The sequence below is a fragment of the Cotesia glomerata genome, linkage group LG6 (assembly GCF_020080835.1).
Source record: "Cotesia glomerata isolate CgM1 linkage group LG6, MPM_Cglom_v2.3, whole genome shotgun sequence".
Lineage (NCBI taxonomy): Eukaryota > Metazoa > Arthropoda > Insecta > Hymenoptera > Braconidae > Cotesia > Cotesia glomerata.
The window spans coordinates 18,134,372-18,150,659 of record NC_058163.1 but is presented as its reverse complement, the minus strand read 5'-3'; the positions used below and the strand labels follow the sequence as shown (position 1 = coordinate 18,150,659).

Genomic DNA, 16,288 nt, shown 5'->3' with positions numbered 1-16,288 from the left:
TGGAGAAGTGCTATCAAACATAGATAAAATAGTTTTCAGATTCAAATACATGGAGCGAATTACAAATTTCTACTTTATACTGGAAATTCTAAATAAAATGTAAAGAATCGTGGTAAAAAATTAGAAAAGTAGATTCCCATATTAATGAGTCAATTCAAAACGCTGATTAACCTATTGAAAATTTTTTATTAAGTTTTGAAACTTTTTTCTTAATCAGCCAATGAACAACTAAAGAATTTTTGATCTACAATTTTTCATTTTCAATTAATTGATTAGGAAAAATGATTTAAAATGAGTCAAAACGATTTGAAAAGATTAAAAAGGATTTGATTTAAATACCATATAGATTAGGGTGATTTTTTTTTTAAATTTATTTTTTTTTTTTTCGGTCCCATCGTGAATTCTTGTTGGAAATACCCAAAAAAAAAATTCCCTGAAAGTTTGAGCTCTTAATATTAATTAACGTCCTCGACCAAGGCATGTGAATATTTCCCATTGAAAATACACAAAAACTTTGATTTTTAATTTTTGAATTTCTAAAGCTCAGCGGCATTTCATGGGATCACTTTGATCGAAGATGGTTTTTTCTTAAAATTGAACGCTCTACAAAAGTGCCCATTGCCGCAAAGTCGTAACTCACACTGGCGAGGCAGTACGGGCCACTGAACCTGATTTTTTCATAAAATTGGCGTTTTTTCGCATTTATCTCGTAAATATCAAGAGCTACGGAAAAAATGTAAATGACAAATCGCTAAGATCAATATTAAGCGAGATATTAAGCCTTGAATATATTTTTTCGTGAAATTTTGGCCGATCATTGATTTAAACTTATTAATATCTTGTTTACTTTCTCTGTTTTTTATATTTTTTCTTCAATATATTTTTTTAAGGCTAGAAAACTAAAGCAAAATTAATAATCTACAATATTTAACCTTTAATGATAATAAACATTTAATCAAACTCTTTTCTCTTTGTTTCTTCTCCGTCAGTAGGTACTTAATAATCTAATGGCAACGTTGCGATGTAACTAACATCGCGGTGATTCCCCCACCAGTTGATCAACAACGTTTGACAAAAAGTACGCGACCAGCGAAAGCTCAGTCATTGTCCGCAAATCGAAAGCCTCTCTCCTCTCCAAAATCCCCTTTACGTAACCTTGAATTAGTTTAATAAATCGCCCGCCTAATTGCAGCGCTTTCTTTGTTCTTTATTGTGTGATACTAATGCCGCAAATATCGAGAACAAAGCTCAGTGAACACTGAATGTACTCGCGTCGCATTTGTATGCTTTACGTTGCGTTACATTTTTCTATCATTTTTATTCTTGTCAAAGATGTCTGAACAAATCGGAAATAGAGTTTATAATTATTTAATTGATTTGAAATTCATAATATTAATAATATTAAGTTACCTTCGTGTAGGGATGTATTGAATCTCTTTATGTACAAACATCAATCCTTAAAATTAAGTATACGAGCAAGTGCTAGTAGTGTGATCAGTGATACGAATGCTATTTGGGCTAATCTTTTGATTCCAACTTCTCGACCTCAGCACAGTATTAAAAAATTCACAGTGACTACATGAAACTGAAGAATCATCGAAATCGTGCAAAGACATCGAAAAGACAACGAACAAATGTGGAACAGTTTAGCAAACGTCTTGATAAATTATTTGACATTGCAAATTGTGCTGCACTAAAAAATTTACCGAAAAATTTGCAGCAATTTTTGACAGATTGTCGTAAAGGAAATAGAAATATCCATCTACCAGCAATTGACGTTATACCAGAAGAAACTTCTGGAAATCTGTCTGCGATGGAAGTAGAAACTCCCAATAATGAGGAAATTGGTTAGTTCTAATATTATAATAGTTTTGTTTAATTATATTTGATTTGTTTAACATTCAGCTAATATGTTTACTAATTCACTGTTAACATTTTTCATTTCAGGAATGAAATTATCCCAACAGTCGTCCTTAAATAGTTTCTGTAGTTCCATATCAAATTCCAGTGAATTGAAGCGAACTTGTTCAGACTTTGAAGATACAATGCCAGCGCCTAAGAAAAATAAAATTGATATTCTGACTTCGGAATTAGTATTAGCACTAGATAGAACTAAAACTAGTAACAGAAATGCGATGTACATCATTTCTGCTGTTATTCAAAGTTTAGGACTTGAGATTGATAAATATAATTTAAGTTACTCCAATATTCGCAATGCGCGTATTTCAAAAAGAGAAGAAATTGTCGATACGATCAAAGAAGAAGAAATTTTTGATGACTCTCTCGTAGTGCACTGGGATGGAAAGATGCTTCCTGCGGGAAATGGTCAACCAAAAGCAGAACGATTATCAATACACGTCACCGGAATAAATACTGATAAAAATTTAAAAACTCCGATTCTCTCTGATGGCACAGGTGAAAGCCAAGCTTCAGCCATTTTTGAAACGCTGATAGAGTGGGATCTTTGCGATAATGTTAAAGCAATGTGCTTTGATACAACTAGTTCAAATACCGGTAAGTTAATGTTGTGGTTGAATGAATTTATATCACAGTATTTGTTTTTTGACTTGGGAAGAAATTTTCAAATAAGAATTTGATTAATTTTTAATTATAGTTACGAATGTTGAGTTAAAATATAAGCTGAGTCAAAATTTGAATAACTGATAATTAAATAACAGTTTATCAATAACTAATTCTTTGTTTTAGGTTGTTTTAATGGCGCATGTGCATTATTAGAAGATAAAATTGGCCGTGACTTATTATATCTTGCTTGTCGCCATCATACTTCTGAATTGATGTTACGAAATGTTGCAGAAGTTGCTTGGCCAGTGACGAATAGTCCAAATGTACCAATTTTCAAAAGACTCAGAGATAATTGGGAAAAAATTGATAAATCTGCGTATGAAATCGGCACAGAGGATAAAGATATTGCACTTATTTTAAATCAAAGAAAAGACGATATTCTTGACTTCATAGAAAATCAACTGAAGGTATTAATTAATTCATAAATAGTTTTACCATTGAAAGAATTATTATTTATAAAGTTAATTTCTTTTACAGTCATTAGATCTTTCTGATACACTGATAGAAGGACTTGTTAATATTTAATAAGCTTTATTAACTGTTAATTAATGAGTTTTAACATCATAGATTTGATAAATATTTATTAACAGTTAATTAGTATTCATTACGTAGAATTTATTAACTGTTAATAAATATTTATTAATTTATTATTAGTTAATAAATATTTGTTAACTGTTAACAAATATTTATTTAGGATAAAAAGCAAAAATAGCAATTTTCTTTTTGACACTTTTATAACCCTATAACTGGAATACATTGATAATAATTCAATTCACTTAATAAATTAACGTTTTTAATATGTAAAAATATAAAAATAATTATGAGCTGTGATAGAATTTGGTAGTTTACAATAAATGTTATTATAATGTAATATAATTAATGCAAATAATTTATAAGGATGATTTTTGTTTATAAGCAACCTTCATATCATATGACATTGCAAGCCAAACAAATTCACTCAACCAAGTATTTATTAACTGTTAATAAATATTTGTTATCTATTAATAAATATTTATTAAATATTATTAAATGTACTTTTCTCCCTAATAAATATTTATTTAATGTTAAAAAATATTTATTAAATTAAATTATTATCTTCAAATAAATCAAATTATTAATAGTAAATAAATCCTTTTATCAGTGTAGTTATTTTGCATACTTCGATATAACTCGAATTTTTAAGTGATTTAGTTTTATAAATTTTGCCTTTTTAAATAATATTTTTTACTTTAAAATTCTGAAAATATCTTCTTTTCTGGCCGCAATTATTAAATTTTTCTTATTTTTTGTTAGAATCATCATCCGAGAAATGATTACAAGGAGTTTTTGGAGCTGAGCTGTATCTTTTTGGGTGGTATCAAAAGTCATAGAGCCGAATTTAAAGCACCTGGTGCTTTTCATCACGCACGGTGGTTATCGAAAGCTCTCTATTGCTTGAAAATATATATGTTTAGAAACCAGTTTAAAATGGGAGCAAACGAAAAAAAAATTTTGCAGAAAATATGTGTTTTCATCGTAATATTTTATGTAAAAATATGGTTTACTGCTCCTAATGCAATAAATGCTCCAAACTCGGATTTGCAATTAGTAAAAGATCTTATTGACTACAGAAAAATACATCCAGAAATTGCAAATGCAGCACTCGATAAATTGTCTCGGCATTTGTGGTACTTACACGAAAATCTTGCTTGTTTAGCTCTTTTTGATGAAACTGTGTCAGTAGAAGAAAAAGTAAAGATCGTACAAAAAATAAATTCCCAGGTAGCGGTCAAAAAGCCTAATAAACGTTTATCAGTCGCTTATGAAGAAATAACGTCGTTATCTGAGAAAAACATAAGCGATTTTGTTAATCCAAACTCGTTGTTTATTTTTGAGCAATTTGAGCTCCCCTATGAATTTTTGCATACAGATCCAAGTTTGTGGGAATCAAATCTTGAGTATAAACGATGTTATGATACATTCAAAAAGTTAAAAGTAGTAAACGATACTGCGGAAAGAGGAGTAGCGCTAGCCGAAAGTTTTAATGAAGTATTGACTTATAACGAAGATGAAAGACAAAGAATTTTTCAAACTGTTCAGCACCATCGATCTCAATACACATCGTGTAAAAAATCACAATATATTGACAATGAATTAATCTAACAATTCATTTTTCTGCTTTCAATAATAATTAATTGGTATTGTTGTTTTTATTTTTATTAAATACTTATTGTTGTTAATATAATTCGAACTATTATAATTTAATAAACTGTTAATAATATATAAATTATTTAAGTGTAATTGAATTCATAAGTTTTATGCAGAAACTCGTAAATCCATTATTTATTAAAGATTCTTAAGATATAAGCTTTTATAATGTAAGATACTCATCATATCCTGTTTTTCTAGCCTTAAAAAATATATTGAAGAAAAAATATGAAAAACAGAGAAAGTAAACAAGATATTAATAAGTTTAAATCAATGATCGGCCAAAATTTCACGAAAAAATATATTCAAGGCTTAATATCTCGCTTAATATTGATCTTAGCGATTTGGTCCATAGGACTTTTTTTGTTGGAAATTGAATTCTCTACAAGTTTGTCATTTACATTTTTTCCGTAGCTCTTGATATTTACGAGATAAATGCGAAAAAACGCCAATTTTATGAAAAAATCAGGTTCAGTGGCCCGTACTGCCTCGCCAGTGTGAGTTACGACTTTGCGGCAATGGGCACTTTTGTAGAGCGTTCAATTCTAAGAAAAAACCATCTTCGATCAAAGTGATCCCATGAAATGCCGCTGAGCTTTAGAAATTCAAAAATTAAAAATCAAAGTTTTTGTGTATTTTCAATGGGAAATATTCACATGCCTTGGTCGAGGACGTTAATTAATATTAAGAGCTCAAACTTTCAGGGAATTTTTTTTTGGGTATTTCCAACAAGAATTCACGATGGGACCGAAAAAAAAAAAATAAAGTAAAAAAAAAAATCACCCTAATATAGATGTATATTATGTATTGCGGAAATATTTCCAAATCCCTTTTCCTGATCAGAGTTCACAATTTTTATTTAAAATGCTGATGTGTTAAAATTTCACACTTTTTCTCTTCATCTGCCTGTGAGCTTAATTATTATTATATTATTTTTGATTACGTTTAATTAATTTTTCCATATTCACCAATAGTTTTTTTTTTTTTTTTTTTTTTTTTTTTTTAATTGAAGTCTTGGCTGCTTATTAATTACAATTTATTTAAAGCACGATGACAGCATGCGTCAAAACACATTATCACACAAGTTATTGATAATATTAATGTAAATAAATATACTTGACCACAAAAAGATACGTCTTGAACTCTTCAGATGAATTGAGTAATTTTAGTAAATATTATGTCTTCGATTGGAAAAGTTTTATTTCTTATTCATTTCTTCTTCCATATATCTGGTGCTTTTCAAGTTTTTTACACAAAAGTTTTAGTTTTATTTATTCTCTTAGAAAAATTAAGTGACAGTAAGTATTTTATCAATAATACATAATTCCTAATATTTTTTTTGATTCGCACAGGACACGTAAATAAAGTGGAAGGCAAAAAAGGTTTTGGTCCAGGGGACCAACAATGGGGATACGTAACAGTTCGACCAAGTGCTCACATGTTTTGGTGGCTTTATTACGTAAATCCGCCTGAAAAACCGACAAATTTTGATCCACTGTCAAAACCGCTGATGATATGGATTCACGGTGGACCAGGAGGATCTGGTGCAGGATATGGTAACTTCATGCAGTTCGGCCCTCTTGATATTTTTGGCCACCGTCGAAGTTACACTTGGGTCAATGACTACAATGTTCTGTTTATCGACAACCCGGTCGGCTCTGGATTCAGTTACGTGAGCGATGAATCTGCTTACGCGAAAAATAACACTCAGATAGCCAATGACTTGTTTAGATGTGTTAATAAATTTTTCGAAGTAATCCCAACATTCAAAAGTGTTCCAACTTACATTGTTGGAGAGTCCTATGGTTCGAAAATGGGAGTCGAATTGGCCTCTATTTGGTATAAAGTATTTATTCAAGTTTTTTCATTTTTAGCTATTTATTAAACATTCATTGAGATATTAATCAGAGTAATTTTCATTTCAGACTCAAACTTCTAACCGTATACAAAGTAATTTGAAAGGAGTTGTCTTGGGCGTACCCTGGATTTCTCCAATAAACTCAATTCTTTCTTGGGGATCATTTCTACTAAATACGGTAATTTGTTATAAATTTTAATATTGTATTGCACGTCTCAACGCGAAGCGTGAGTAGTGCTTTACTCTCACTCTTTCAAGGTCAAGCAATTATCTCGGCTTAAATTGCTTTTATCCGAACTTTTTTGCACTTTGAGTATTAAATGAGTTGACAAATATCAACAATAACACTTTTTTATGACAGTTATACTTTAAAAAACACAATTTTTTCTAGATAGTATAAAAAAAAAACCGTTTTGAAAAAGTATTTCGGTAGACGTCGAGTTGTCTGTATGTGTGGATGATGTATGTGGTCACGATAACGCCCAAAAAACTTCACTTTTTGAGTCCATTTTTTTTTTTTTTTTTTCATTCGCTTCAGTATGATTCTGAGTAATAGCCTATTTAAAATTACCGTCTAATTCAATGTAATTTAATTACAAAATGAATAAATTCATTAACAGTGAACAGCCTTTTTTGTATATCTATGTATGTATAAAAAAATAGTTCAATCTTCGGCCACACATGGACACTTCCGATCATCTCAGTTTTATGTTATTTTAATTTTTTTTTGTGATGAATGAGCTTTGAGACGTATGGTACGCCGTTTTACTATTAAACTAGAAATTCAAATTGCGCGCATACGCGCGCGCTCTAATCTTGAACCAATAAGGAATCAGGGTCCATGTTTTCGATACTAAGCTAACTTCACTCTACCATCAATTTTAGTATAAGTAGGATAGAAGGAAAAAAATGATCTTAAAATTAACAACTAAAAGGAAAAATGCACATTTTATGTTAAAACATAATCAAATATAATAGATTAATTTTATGTTTATGCTTATATTTTTTAAGGAATAATTATTATGTCGGGACATAACAATAAATCAAAGAATTAAAATTCTGAGTTGATCAACTCGAGCTGATGACAAAAAGAATATTTTTATTAAGTGTCATGATAATTAAAAATCCGAACAAAAACAGTTTCACTGTAAAAAAATCGCGCCAAATCCACGTTCATAAGACTATTAAGAAAAAAAAATTTGTTTTTTTCTTTACAAAAATATATAAAATTAAAAAATTAAAAAATCCAAGTAACCGATATGATTACTTATGATTTTCGGAAATTAAAAAAAATTTTGTTACAAACTTAAAAATTAAAAAAAAAAATTTGGAACGTATTTAGTGTGCGCGGTTGCAAAATATTTTACTTTTAATGAAATTCGTAAAATCTATTTACTAGGACTTAAAAAAAATTGAAATACACAATGACGCACACCAAGTACGTTCCAAAATTTTTTTCTTAATTTTTAAATTTATAACAAAATTTTTTTTAATTTCCGAAAATCATAAGTAATCATATCCGTTCCTGGGATTTTTAATTTTTAATTTTATATATTTTTGTAAAGAAAAACAAATTTTTTTTCTTAATAGTCTTATGAACGTGGATTTGGCGCGATTTTTTACAGTGAAACTGTTTTTGTTCAGATTTTAGTATTTTTGTAATTATAATAAAATTTACAATTGGTACCAACTTAAGTCTCGCGTTGGTTGCATTTTTATAGCAAACTATCCCCTTGAAACTACAGTTTATGTAAAATAATTCTAGCGCACCCTGGCGGGTGTAGATGCAAGCTGTGAAATATCTTTTTTAACTGTAGTTTCCCATCTAATGAAGGATTACTATGCATTCTCGAATTATTTAGTCTGTGGCAGATCACTTTGCCCATCAAAAAAAAGTCAGGATCGAAATTTTTGCGTTGCTATAGTTTGTGCTGATTAAATTTAATAATTTCAATTAGATTAATTGTTATAAGTAAATATAATTAATTAATAACAGTCAAATAAAGTATGAATTACTGTTATAATATACAATTTAGGAAAAAAAAGTATGGTAGAATTAAATAAAATTTTGCAACCTCAAAATACCGTTCTGCTTACAGTAAACATAGGCGGTAGTCTGGCGCTCCGTTTACAGCAGATTTGAACGGAACTTGGCGCCAGATTCTACCGAATCTGTGGATAAGAGTTTAATAATTATGTGAGGCCATAATTTTTACTAACAATTTTTTTTTATGTAGTGACATAAATTAAATTGGCTCCTGTAGATTTATATTTTTGGAGTAATTATTTATAACATTTTAATTTCTTTTAATTACAATTATGTACATAACAAAAATGTTATAATTAAAATTATGTACATAATAGAAATTCAGAATTAAAATTATGTACATAATAATAATTCAGGAATAAAATTATGTACATAATAATAATTCAGAATTAAAATTATGTACATAATAATAATTCAGAATTAAAATTATGTACATAATAGTGATTCAGAATTAAAATTATGTACATAATAGTAATTCAGAATTATAATTATGTACATAATAAAAATGTTATAATTAAAATTATGTACATAATAGAAATTCAGAATTAAAATTATGTACATAATAGAAATTCAGAATTAAAATTATGTACATAATAAAAATGTTATAATTAAAATTAAAGTGTGAGAATTCGGCCGATGAGGCACGGGGCACGGATCTATCATACACTGTATCCGTGCTCGTGCCCCGTGCGTATGAAATATCTGCACGGGTGTAGTGTATGCATAGACTCGTGCCCCATGCCTCATCGGACGAATTCTGACTCCTTTAAAACTATGCACATGATAGTAATTCAGAATTAAAATTATGTACATAATAAAAATTCAGAATTAAAATTATGTACATAATAAAAATTCAGAATTAAAATTATGTACATAATAAAAATGTTATAATTAAAATTATGTACATAATAATAATTCAGAATTAAAATTATGTACATAATAGTAATTCAGAATTATAATTATGTACATAATAGAAATTCTGAATTACTATTATGTACATAACTAGCTGATACCTGCCCGCTTCGCTGGGCATGCAAAAAAATTTTATTGTGTAACCTAGACGAAAAATATAAACAAAATAATTAATTTCAACAATCTTAACGAAATTATATCGCTTTTTATCTATAAAATAATTATTTTTACAGCTCTGAATTTGTTAAAAAATTACATAAATAAATATGTTATTATTCTTTTGTTTAAGCGCCAACTTTAATAACGTTATTAAGATTGTTGATTCAGATTATTATTTCTTATCTCAGCGCCATTTTTTATAAAAATATGAATATTAGTAATCAAGATTATGAAATTAATCACATATTAATTGAGAATATAAACAGCAATGTTATTATATTAATTTGACTGAAAATTAACATTGATAAGTTAATGAATAAATGTGGAACGCTTCACGTAATAATTACCGTAACTCCTATTCTTTCCCGCTTCACAGCATTATTTATATTTATAAAAATGTGGATGGCCCCTGCGCAAGGATGACACGCAAAATCGTGAAGCGTTCCATATTATCTTAAGATAATAAAAATGTTTTTATTTTTTCAAAAGGATAATTCCTAATCATTATAATTATGTCGTAACATAATTATATTTCGTGTATTTTTGTATCTCTCCCTATGCATAAGCATTTGATTTTATGTCGGTACATAAAATAATTATATTTTTATTATGTCATTACATAAAAAAAATTCACTCAAAAAATTCTTTTTCAAATTAAAAATAAATTTCTTTTTTTTATGTTCTGCAAAAATATTACCTGATTAAATAGTAAAACGGCGTGCCATAGAGACGTGCGCTTTTGGATTTTCCAAACTTTCTTATTTTATTACTAGCAATCATGTGACTGTCGAAAATTAAGAGCTACGAATAAAAAAAAAATTCGGCTTGATGATACACTCCCGGGAAAAAATGATCAAATCTGATCAGATATGAACAGGCATGAGTCTTCAGGTCTGATCAGATATGAAAAATGACCGGGTCTGATCAGACCTGGCCAGGCATGTTCATGTCTGATCAGATCTGTTCATGTCTGACTCGATTAGGTCCATAAAAAAAAAAAAAAAAAAAGACTGGTGCCGACGGGGATTCGAACCATGTGCGTTGCGCACTTCAGACTGATAATCTACCTATAGACCCAATGACTTACCTTCACTTTGGTGAACCTTTCAAACTACTTTAAGTAATTTAAATTTTATACATGACATCCTTATAGTTAACGGAGTTCTATGCTTAATTTATTAATTATTAATAATTAATTATACACAGTAAAAAATTTCGCGTCGTTGCGTCAAAAAATTTTGTGCGTTAAATATTTAACACAAAAATTTTTGACACTAAGATTTTTGACGCAATGACGCTAAATTTTTCACTGTGTATATTAGAGTGATTTATTTGGGACGACTATGTATTTTTTTTTGCTCCATTAACATATGGTTCTATGTAAAGTAAAAAAAAAATTTCTTCAAGGTTTATTCCGTAATTATAATTTTATTGTTTTTTTTTTTTTTTTAAATTGAAGTTTTTTTTAATTAAAACGTATAGGAAATGAAGAATTATTTGTGTGTTCTACAATTCAGCAGCCTTTGACACTACTGCAATGGACCAAGGCGTAGCTTAAGATAATAACAGACAACTTGAAAGGACATCGCCTATCGATATCAACTGATATATTTTGGTATTTTCACGCTATCAAACTCAAACTTTTACTAAATAATCTTATTTTTCGCGTATTCAATGGAACACAGTAAAAAATTTTATGTCATTGCGTCAAAATTCATCGTTAAAAATCATCGTTTTGGCATGGAAAATTAAAAAGTTCATGCTTATATAAGCCGAAATTTTTGATGAAAGTTGTACATTTAAAATTTATAAGGGGATAGAAACTGATACGTCATACGGAACAAATTAATTTTAAAAATAGAACTGCAGTCTATAGTTCGATAAAATTTTTCTTCCAGACTTAAAATATCATTTAAGAGGGCAAATTATGCATGAACAGTTCTTGTCAGCTGATATACGGAGTTTTAATCCTTTTCTATTAGGCTAGAACAGACATGATCTGGACACGTCTGATCAGGTCTGAGCGTATTTAATGCTTCAGACATGAACAGGCATGGACAGATCTGATCAGGTCTGAGCGTATTTAATGCTTCAGACATGAACAGACATGAGCAGGCATGAACAGGCTTGATCAGGTCTGAGCATATTTAACGGTTCAGATATGAACAGGTCTGATCAGGCCTAATTTCAGGCCTGATCATACATGAACAGGTCTGATCAGTCCTGATCATTTTTTCCCGGGCTGTTTGGAGGAAATGTTGGATTCAAGAAAAATTTATTCTTTAAAATTTTATTCTTGTTTCAAAATATTCAGCTCTCACTCTTCGAGAAATAAACTCTGATTAATAAATTATATTATAGCGCATTATAGATAAAATTAAAATTTTTCCTTTAAGAAGTTTACTTAGATAACAGACGGTGATTATTATTAACTTTTTATTAATTTTGTCTTCATTGATTTTTTACAGGGAATAGTAGACACTGCAGGTTACAATGAAATAGAAGCAGAAACTGAAATAATAAGACAAGCTATAGAAGCCGGAAAATGGACAGAAGCTACGGATGCTAAGGATGTTGCATTTAAAATCGTTGACCAAGTCAGCGCTCATATTTCTACTAGCAATATAATATCTGAGAGACATTCGTATGGAGGAATAAAGAATTACACTACTATATTTCCAAAACCACCGAAACCAGCAGATAATACAACAAAGCTAGTTAGTTTTATGAACAATGAAGTAAGGCAAGCTTTGGGACTTATTTCTTCTTGGGTTTTGAATCCACGAATTGTTGTTGATAATATTAGATGTGATATTTTGAAACCTGTTGTCTACATTGGTAAATATTATTTTGATTATTATTGTTCACATTTTAATTTTAATATTTGTTATTACTATTATTAATATTATTCTGGAAAATTTTTATATATTTCAGTCGAAGAGTTATTGAACGAATCTGATTTAAAAGTTTCTGTATACGCTGGACAATTTGATTTGGTTGTTGCCTTACCTGGTACTGTAAAATGGGCGGAAAATTTGAACTGGAAACACATTGCTGCATGGAAAAAATCACCGAGACTTGCATTTGCTGTTGATAATACCATCGAGGGATACGTCAAATCATACAACAAATTGAAAATGTTTTGGGTTCTTCGATCGGGACATTTGGTTAGTTAATTACACTTTTTTATATCACAAAAATCAATTATTAATTAGTATTTAAGCAAACGATTTTTTTTTTAGGTCGTTGAAGATAATCCTCACGCTATGAATGCAATTTTACAAGATATGACATCAAATGATTAATTAATTAAAAATTACCTTGTTTAATAGAAACAGAATGTCTAAAAAAGCAGCATCTTGACTTATCCAAAGAATAATAGTAGAATAAAAATCTTAATATGAAAGAAGATTTAAAAATAGATTTTCAAATAGTTGACATTTTATAAACATATGTAAACTAAGGTCATGCTAAAAAATGTAATTTTTCGAAGCAATGAGTTGTAAGAATTTTTGATCGTCTATTGTTTATTGTGACACAATCAATATGTATTTTTAAACCAGCATCTCAAATAAAATAAAATAGTATATTACACTCCTAAGGAAGTAAAGTAAGAAAGGTCTCAGATCACATGCAATTGTTGGCCGAGGCGAAGCCGAGGTCAACAAACATGTGATCTGAGGCTTTCTTATTTACTTCCTTAGGAGTGTATACTATTTTTTTTTCCCGACGAAGGCGGAAAGCGGCAACTTCGTTTAGCGCAGCGGGGCTAAAGTGGCCGCTTCACGCCCGGAGGGGAAAAAAAAATTAAATAATGCTAATTAGCATTTATAATTTTTTCCATAAACAGAATCAACATCTGCACCATTATTTAACAAAAATTGGACAATCGCAGAACAATCTTTACGGCCCACAACTAGTTTAAGTGCTGTAGTCTTACCTTCACCAGTATAGTTGCATTGACATTTCATCTATGATTAAGAGTTTTTTTACTATATCTTCGAAACACAATGAAATTGTGTTTTATTGTCTTTATTAACAGCGTTAGCACAAGCGCCATGATTTGACAAATTATGATTGATTTCATAACATTCTTTACGGGCAACAGTTATGTGAAGTGCTGTCTTGCCACACTTATTATCAGCAACACTAAGATTCACCCCATTGTCAACAACTTCTTTCACAATCATTGTAGAACACAACAGAGTAGCATAATGTAAAGGTGTTTTACCTTCTTCATCGACCGAATTAACATCTATACTACACCATGATTCAACGACAATTTCACAATTGCGGAACCATTACTATTATTTGCAGCTATGTGCAGTGATGTTCTACCTTCGTCGTCACCAGAATTGACATTTGCTCCATGGTTAAGAAGCGTCTTCATGTTTTCAATATTATCCGCATAATGTAATGGAGTTCGGTTGTTTTTATCAATAGCATTAATATTTCTCATATAATAAATGAGTTTTTTTAACGTTCTTTTATTACAATATTGAACAGCATAATGTGATGGTGTATTCTTGTGGTTATCAATGTCATTGACATCTGATCTTTTATCAATGAGTAATTGAAAAATTTCTTTGACGATCCTTTTATGACTCTACACATGTATTTACAGTAGCCAAATGTAATGGTCACGCAAGAAAACAATTAATATAATTGTTGACATCAATTCTACATTTCAATAAATTTTTAACTTTTTTATAGTTATAATTTTAAACAGCTTCGATCAAAAGCTGAGTCATTAATTCCTCGAATGGTTCCATCCCTGCGAATGGTCAATAAAAATCATAATGTATTCAGATTTCTAGAAATTTACTGTGTTTCATAAGACTGAAATGTAACAACATTATGAATTTGAAAATTTAAGTCATAATTTTTGACTGACAAAAGAAGAAGACACTTAACAAGTCACTGTTACAATTAGAACGATAATAGTTTATAATAATTTTTTTTTATGGTAAACACTTATCAATAAGATGAAAAACAGCATTGTATATTCGATAATTGTAATTTTTTCTCTAAAATAATATTTTTAACTTCCCGCTAAGAAAATCTCAGATTTTCAAAAATCGGGAAGTTATTGGTTTTACCCCGCTTTACAAAAATCGAGTTTTCATCAGATCTCGACGTTTGAGGGTCACAGCTTTCCTGACTATCCACGTGAGGGTGTCACTATGTCTGTATGTATTTATGTGTGTGTGTGTGTGTGTTTTTTTTTTTTTTTTTTTTTTTTAAGGGGGGGGAATCCTTTTTACGGATTCTAGGCATAGCGGTTTGGCCTGGATATGTGGCGACTCGACGCAGTGTCATACTAAAACTTGACGCTAGCGCCCCTACCCACTAAACCCTAAACCCCTTTTCCTCTTTCCCCTAATCCCTCATGGAAACCGCCGTCAGGCATTACTTCGTGAGGGGAGGATCTAGCTACTGCTGTTTCTTCTGGTGGCTAAGGTGTTATTCTTTCCTCCTTCTAATTGGCGTCATTCGCTCTTCTTCTTTCTATGGACCGCAGGTCTGAGAGGACTCCCGTGACAAACGTGTTTGTGGCGTTCCAGGCAGCCTCTGATGACAGCATTGCTTCTACTATTGTCTCTGGTTGGATTTTCCTCTTCAGGATATTCTCCAGCTCATCTCGCTGTGGATAAAAACGTGGGCACTCAAAGAAGACGTGCTCTGCATCTTCATTGACTCCTGGGCAGGACGGGCACTCTGGGGAATTATCATGCTTAAAGCGGTGGAGATACGCCCGGAAACAGCCGTGTCCTGATAACATCTACGTAAGATAATAGTTGACCTCACCGTGACTCCGGTTTAGCCAAACGTTGATCCTTGATATGAGACGATGCGTCCACCTACCCTTCACTGTGGCATCCCACTGTAGTTGCCATCGACTTATGCTCTTCTGCCGTTCTTCTGTTCTAAGCTCTTCAGCGCTTAGTATGGTTGACTTCTTTCGTTGGTAAAGGATCCGTCTTTCCTCAGCTAAGACTCTGAGAGGCAAAGTTTCGGAAATGACACACACTGCTTCCATATATATTGTGCGGAAGGCGCTCGCTACTCTTAAGGCACTCAGACGGTAGGCTAGTTCAGACTTTCTCCATGATTCTTGTTTCTCTAGTGCGTCCGCCCAGATAGATATTCCGTAAGTGAGCATTGATGTGACTACAGATGATAGCAGTAGTCTTTTGCTCTGCTTTGGGCCTCCGACGTTTGGCATCAGTCGTGCTAAGCTAGCTACCACTGCTGATGCTTTTGCACTCACGTGTTCGACTTGCTGCTTAAAGTTGAGTCGAGCATCAGATATCGGATATATGGTTGTGATGTGATTTCTTGTTCTCCGATTTTCAGCTTTATGGTCTCTATCACTTTTCTGCTGGTAATAAGCACAGCCTCAGTTTTCTGTTTAGCCAGTTGTAGATTCATTGAGTCCATCCACCGGTTAACTTTCTCAAAGGTGATACCGAACATGTGGTTTATCTCATCTAGGTGTTTAGCAACGATTACGACAGCTACATCATCTGCATATGCAACAA

The 16,288-nt window shown here is 30.9% G+C and overlaps 3 protein-coding genes across 3 annotated transcripts; all 3 read left to right on the top strand.

Moving 5' to 3' along the window:
- Nucleotides 1-1,579: 1,579 nt before the first annotated feature.
- LOC123268039 lies at nucleotides 1,580-2,289 on the top strand. The gene is made up of 3 exons (XM_044732920.1): nucleotides 1,580-1,847; nucleotides 1,948-2,216; nucleotides 2,260-2,289. Exons 1-3 carry the CDS (start codon nucleotides 1,580-1,582, stop codon nucleotides 2,287-2,289), a joined length of 567 nt encoding a protein of 188 aa, XP_044588855.1.
- On the top strand, nucleotides 2,215-4,775 carry LOC123267454. Its single transcript, XM_044732078.1, has 3 exons — nucleotides 2,215-2,514; nucleotides 2,707-2,990; nucleotides 3,877-4,775. The coding sequence occupies exons 1-3, from the start codon at nucleotides 2,307-2,309 to the stop codon at nucleotides 4,723-4,725; spliced, it is 1,341 nt and encodes a 446-aa protein (XP_044588013.1). The 5' UTR covers nucleotides 2,215-2,306; the 3' UTR covers nucleotides 4,726-4,775.
- A 1,172-nt stretch (nucleotides 4,776-5,947) lies between these two features.
- Nucleotides 5,948-13,257, top strand: LOC123268038 (retinoid-inducible serine carboxypeptidase-like). The gene is made up of 6 exons (XM_044732919.1): nucleotides 5,948-6,068; nucleotides 6,123-6,616; nucleotides 6,696-6,806; nucleotides 12,215-12,584; nucleotides 12,681-12,913; nucleotides 12,989-13,257. The coding sequence occupies exons 1-6, from the start codon at nucleotides 5,948-5,950 to the stop codon at nucleotides 13,049-13,051; spliced, it is 1,392 nt and encodes a 463-aa protein (XP_044588854.1). The 3' UTR covers nucleotides 13,052-13,257.
- The last annotated feature ends 3,031 nt before the right edge of the window (nucleotides 13,258-16,288 follow it).

What these genes read in the sequence shown, in the direction of transcription:
- LOC123267454 (XM_044732078.1), top strand. Translation starts at nt 2,307, where the DNA reads ATGCTTCCTGCGGGAAATGGTCAACCAAAAGCAGAACGATTATCAATA. An exon ending in TACAACTAGTTCAAATACCG is followed by an intron (nt 2,515 to 2,706) that starts GTAAGTTAATGT and finishes TCTTTGTTTTAG; the next exon opens with GTTGTTTTAATGGCGCATGT. An exon ending in TCATAGAAAATCAACTGAAG is followed by an intron (nt 2,991 to 3,876) that starts GTATTAATTAAT and finishes ATTTTTTGTTAG; the next exon opens with AATCATCATCCGAGAAATGA.
- LOC123268039 (XM_044732920.1), top strand. Translation starts at nt 1,580, where the DNA reads ATGAAACTGAAGAATCATCGAAATCGTGCAAAGACATCGAAAAGACAA. An exon ending in TCCCAATAATGAGGAAATTG is followed by an intron (nt 1,848 to 1,947) that starts GTTAGTTCTAAT and finishes TTTTCATTTCAG; the next exon opens with GAATGAAATTATCCCAACAG. An exon ending in GTTACTCCAATATTCGCAAT is followed by an intron (nt 2,217 to 2,259) that starts GCGCGTATTTCA and finishes ATACGATCAAAG; the next exon opens with AAGAAGAAATTTTTGATGAC.
- LOC123268038 (XM_044732919.1), top strand. Translation starts at nt 5,948, where the DNA reads ATGTCTTCGATTGGAAAAGTTTTATTTCTTATTCATTTCTTCTTCCAT. An exon ending in CTTAGAAAAATTAAGTGACA is followed by an intron (nt 6,069 to 6,122) that starts GTAAGTATTTTA and finishes TGATTCGCACAG; the next exon opens with GACACGTAAATAAAGTGGAA. An exon ending in GATCATTTCTACTAAATACG is followed by an intron (nt 6,807 to 12,214) that starts GTAATTTGTTAT and finishes GATTTTTTACAG; the next exon opens with GGAATAGTAGACACTGCAGG.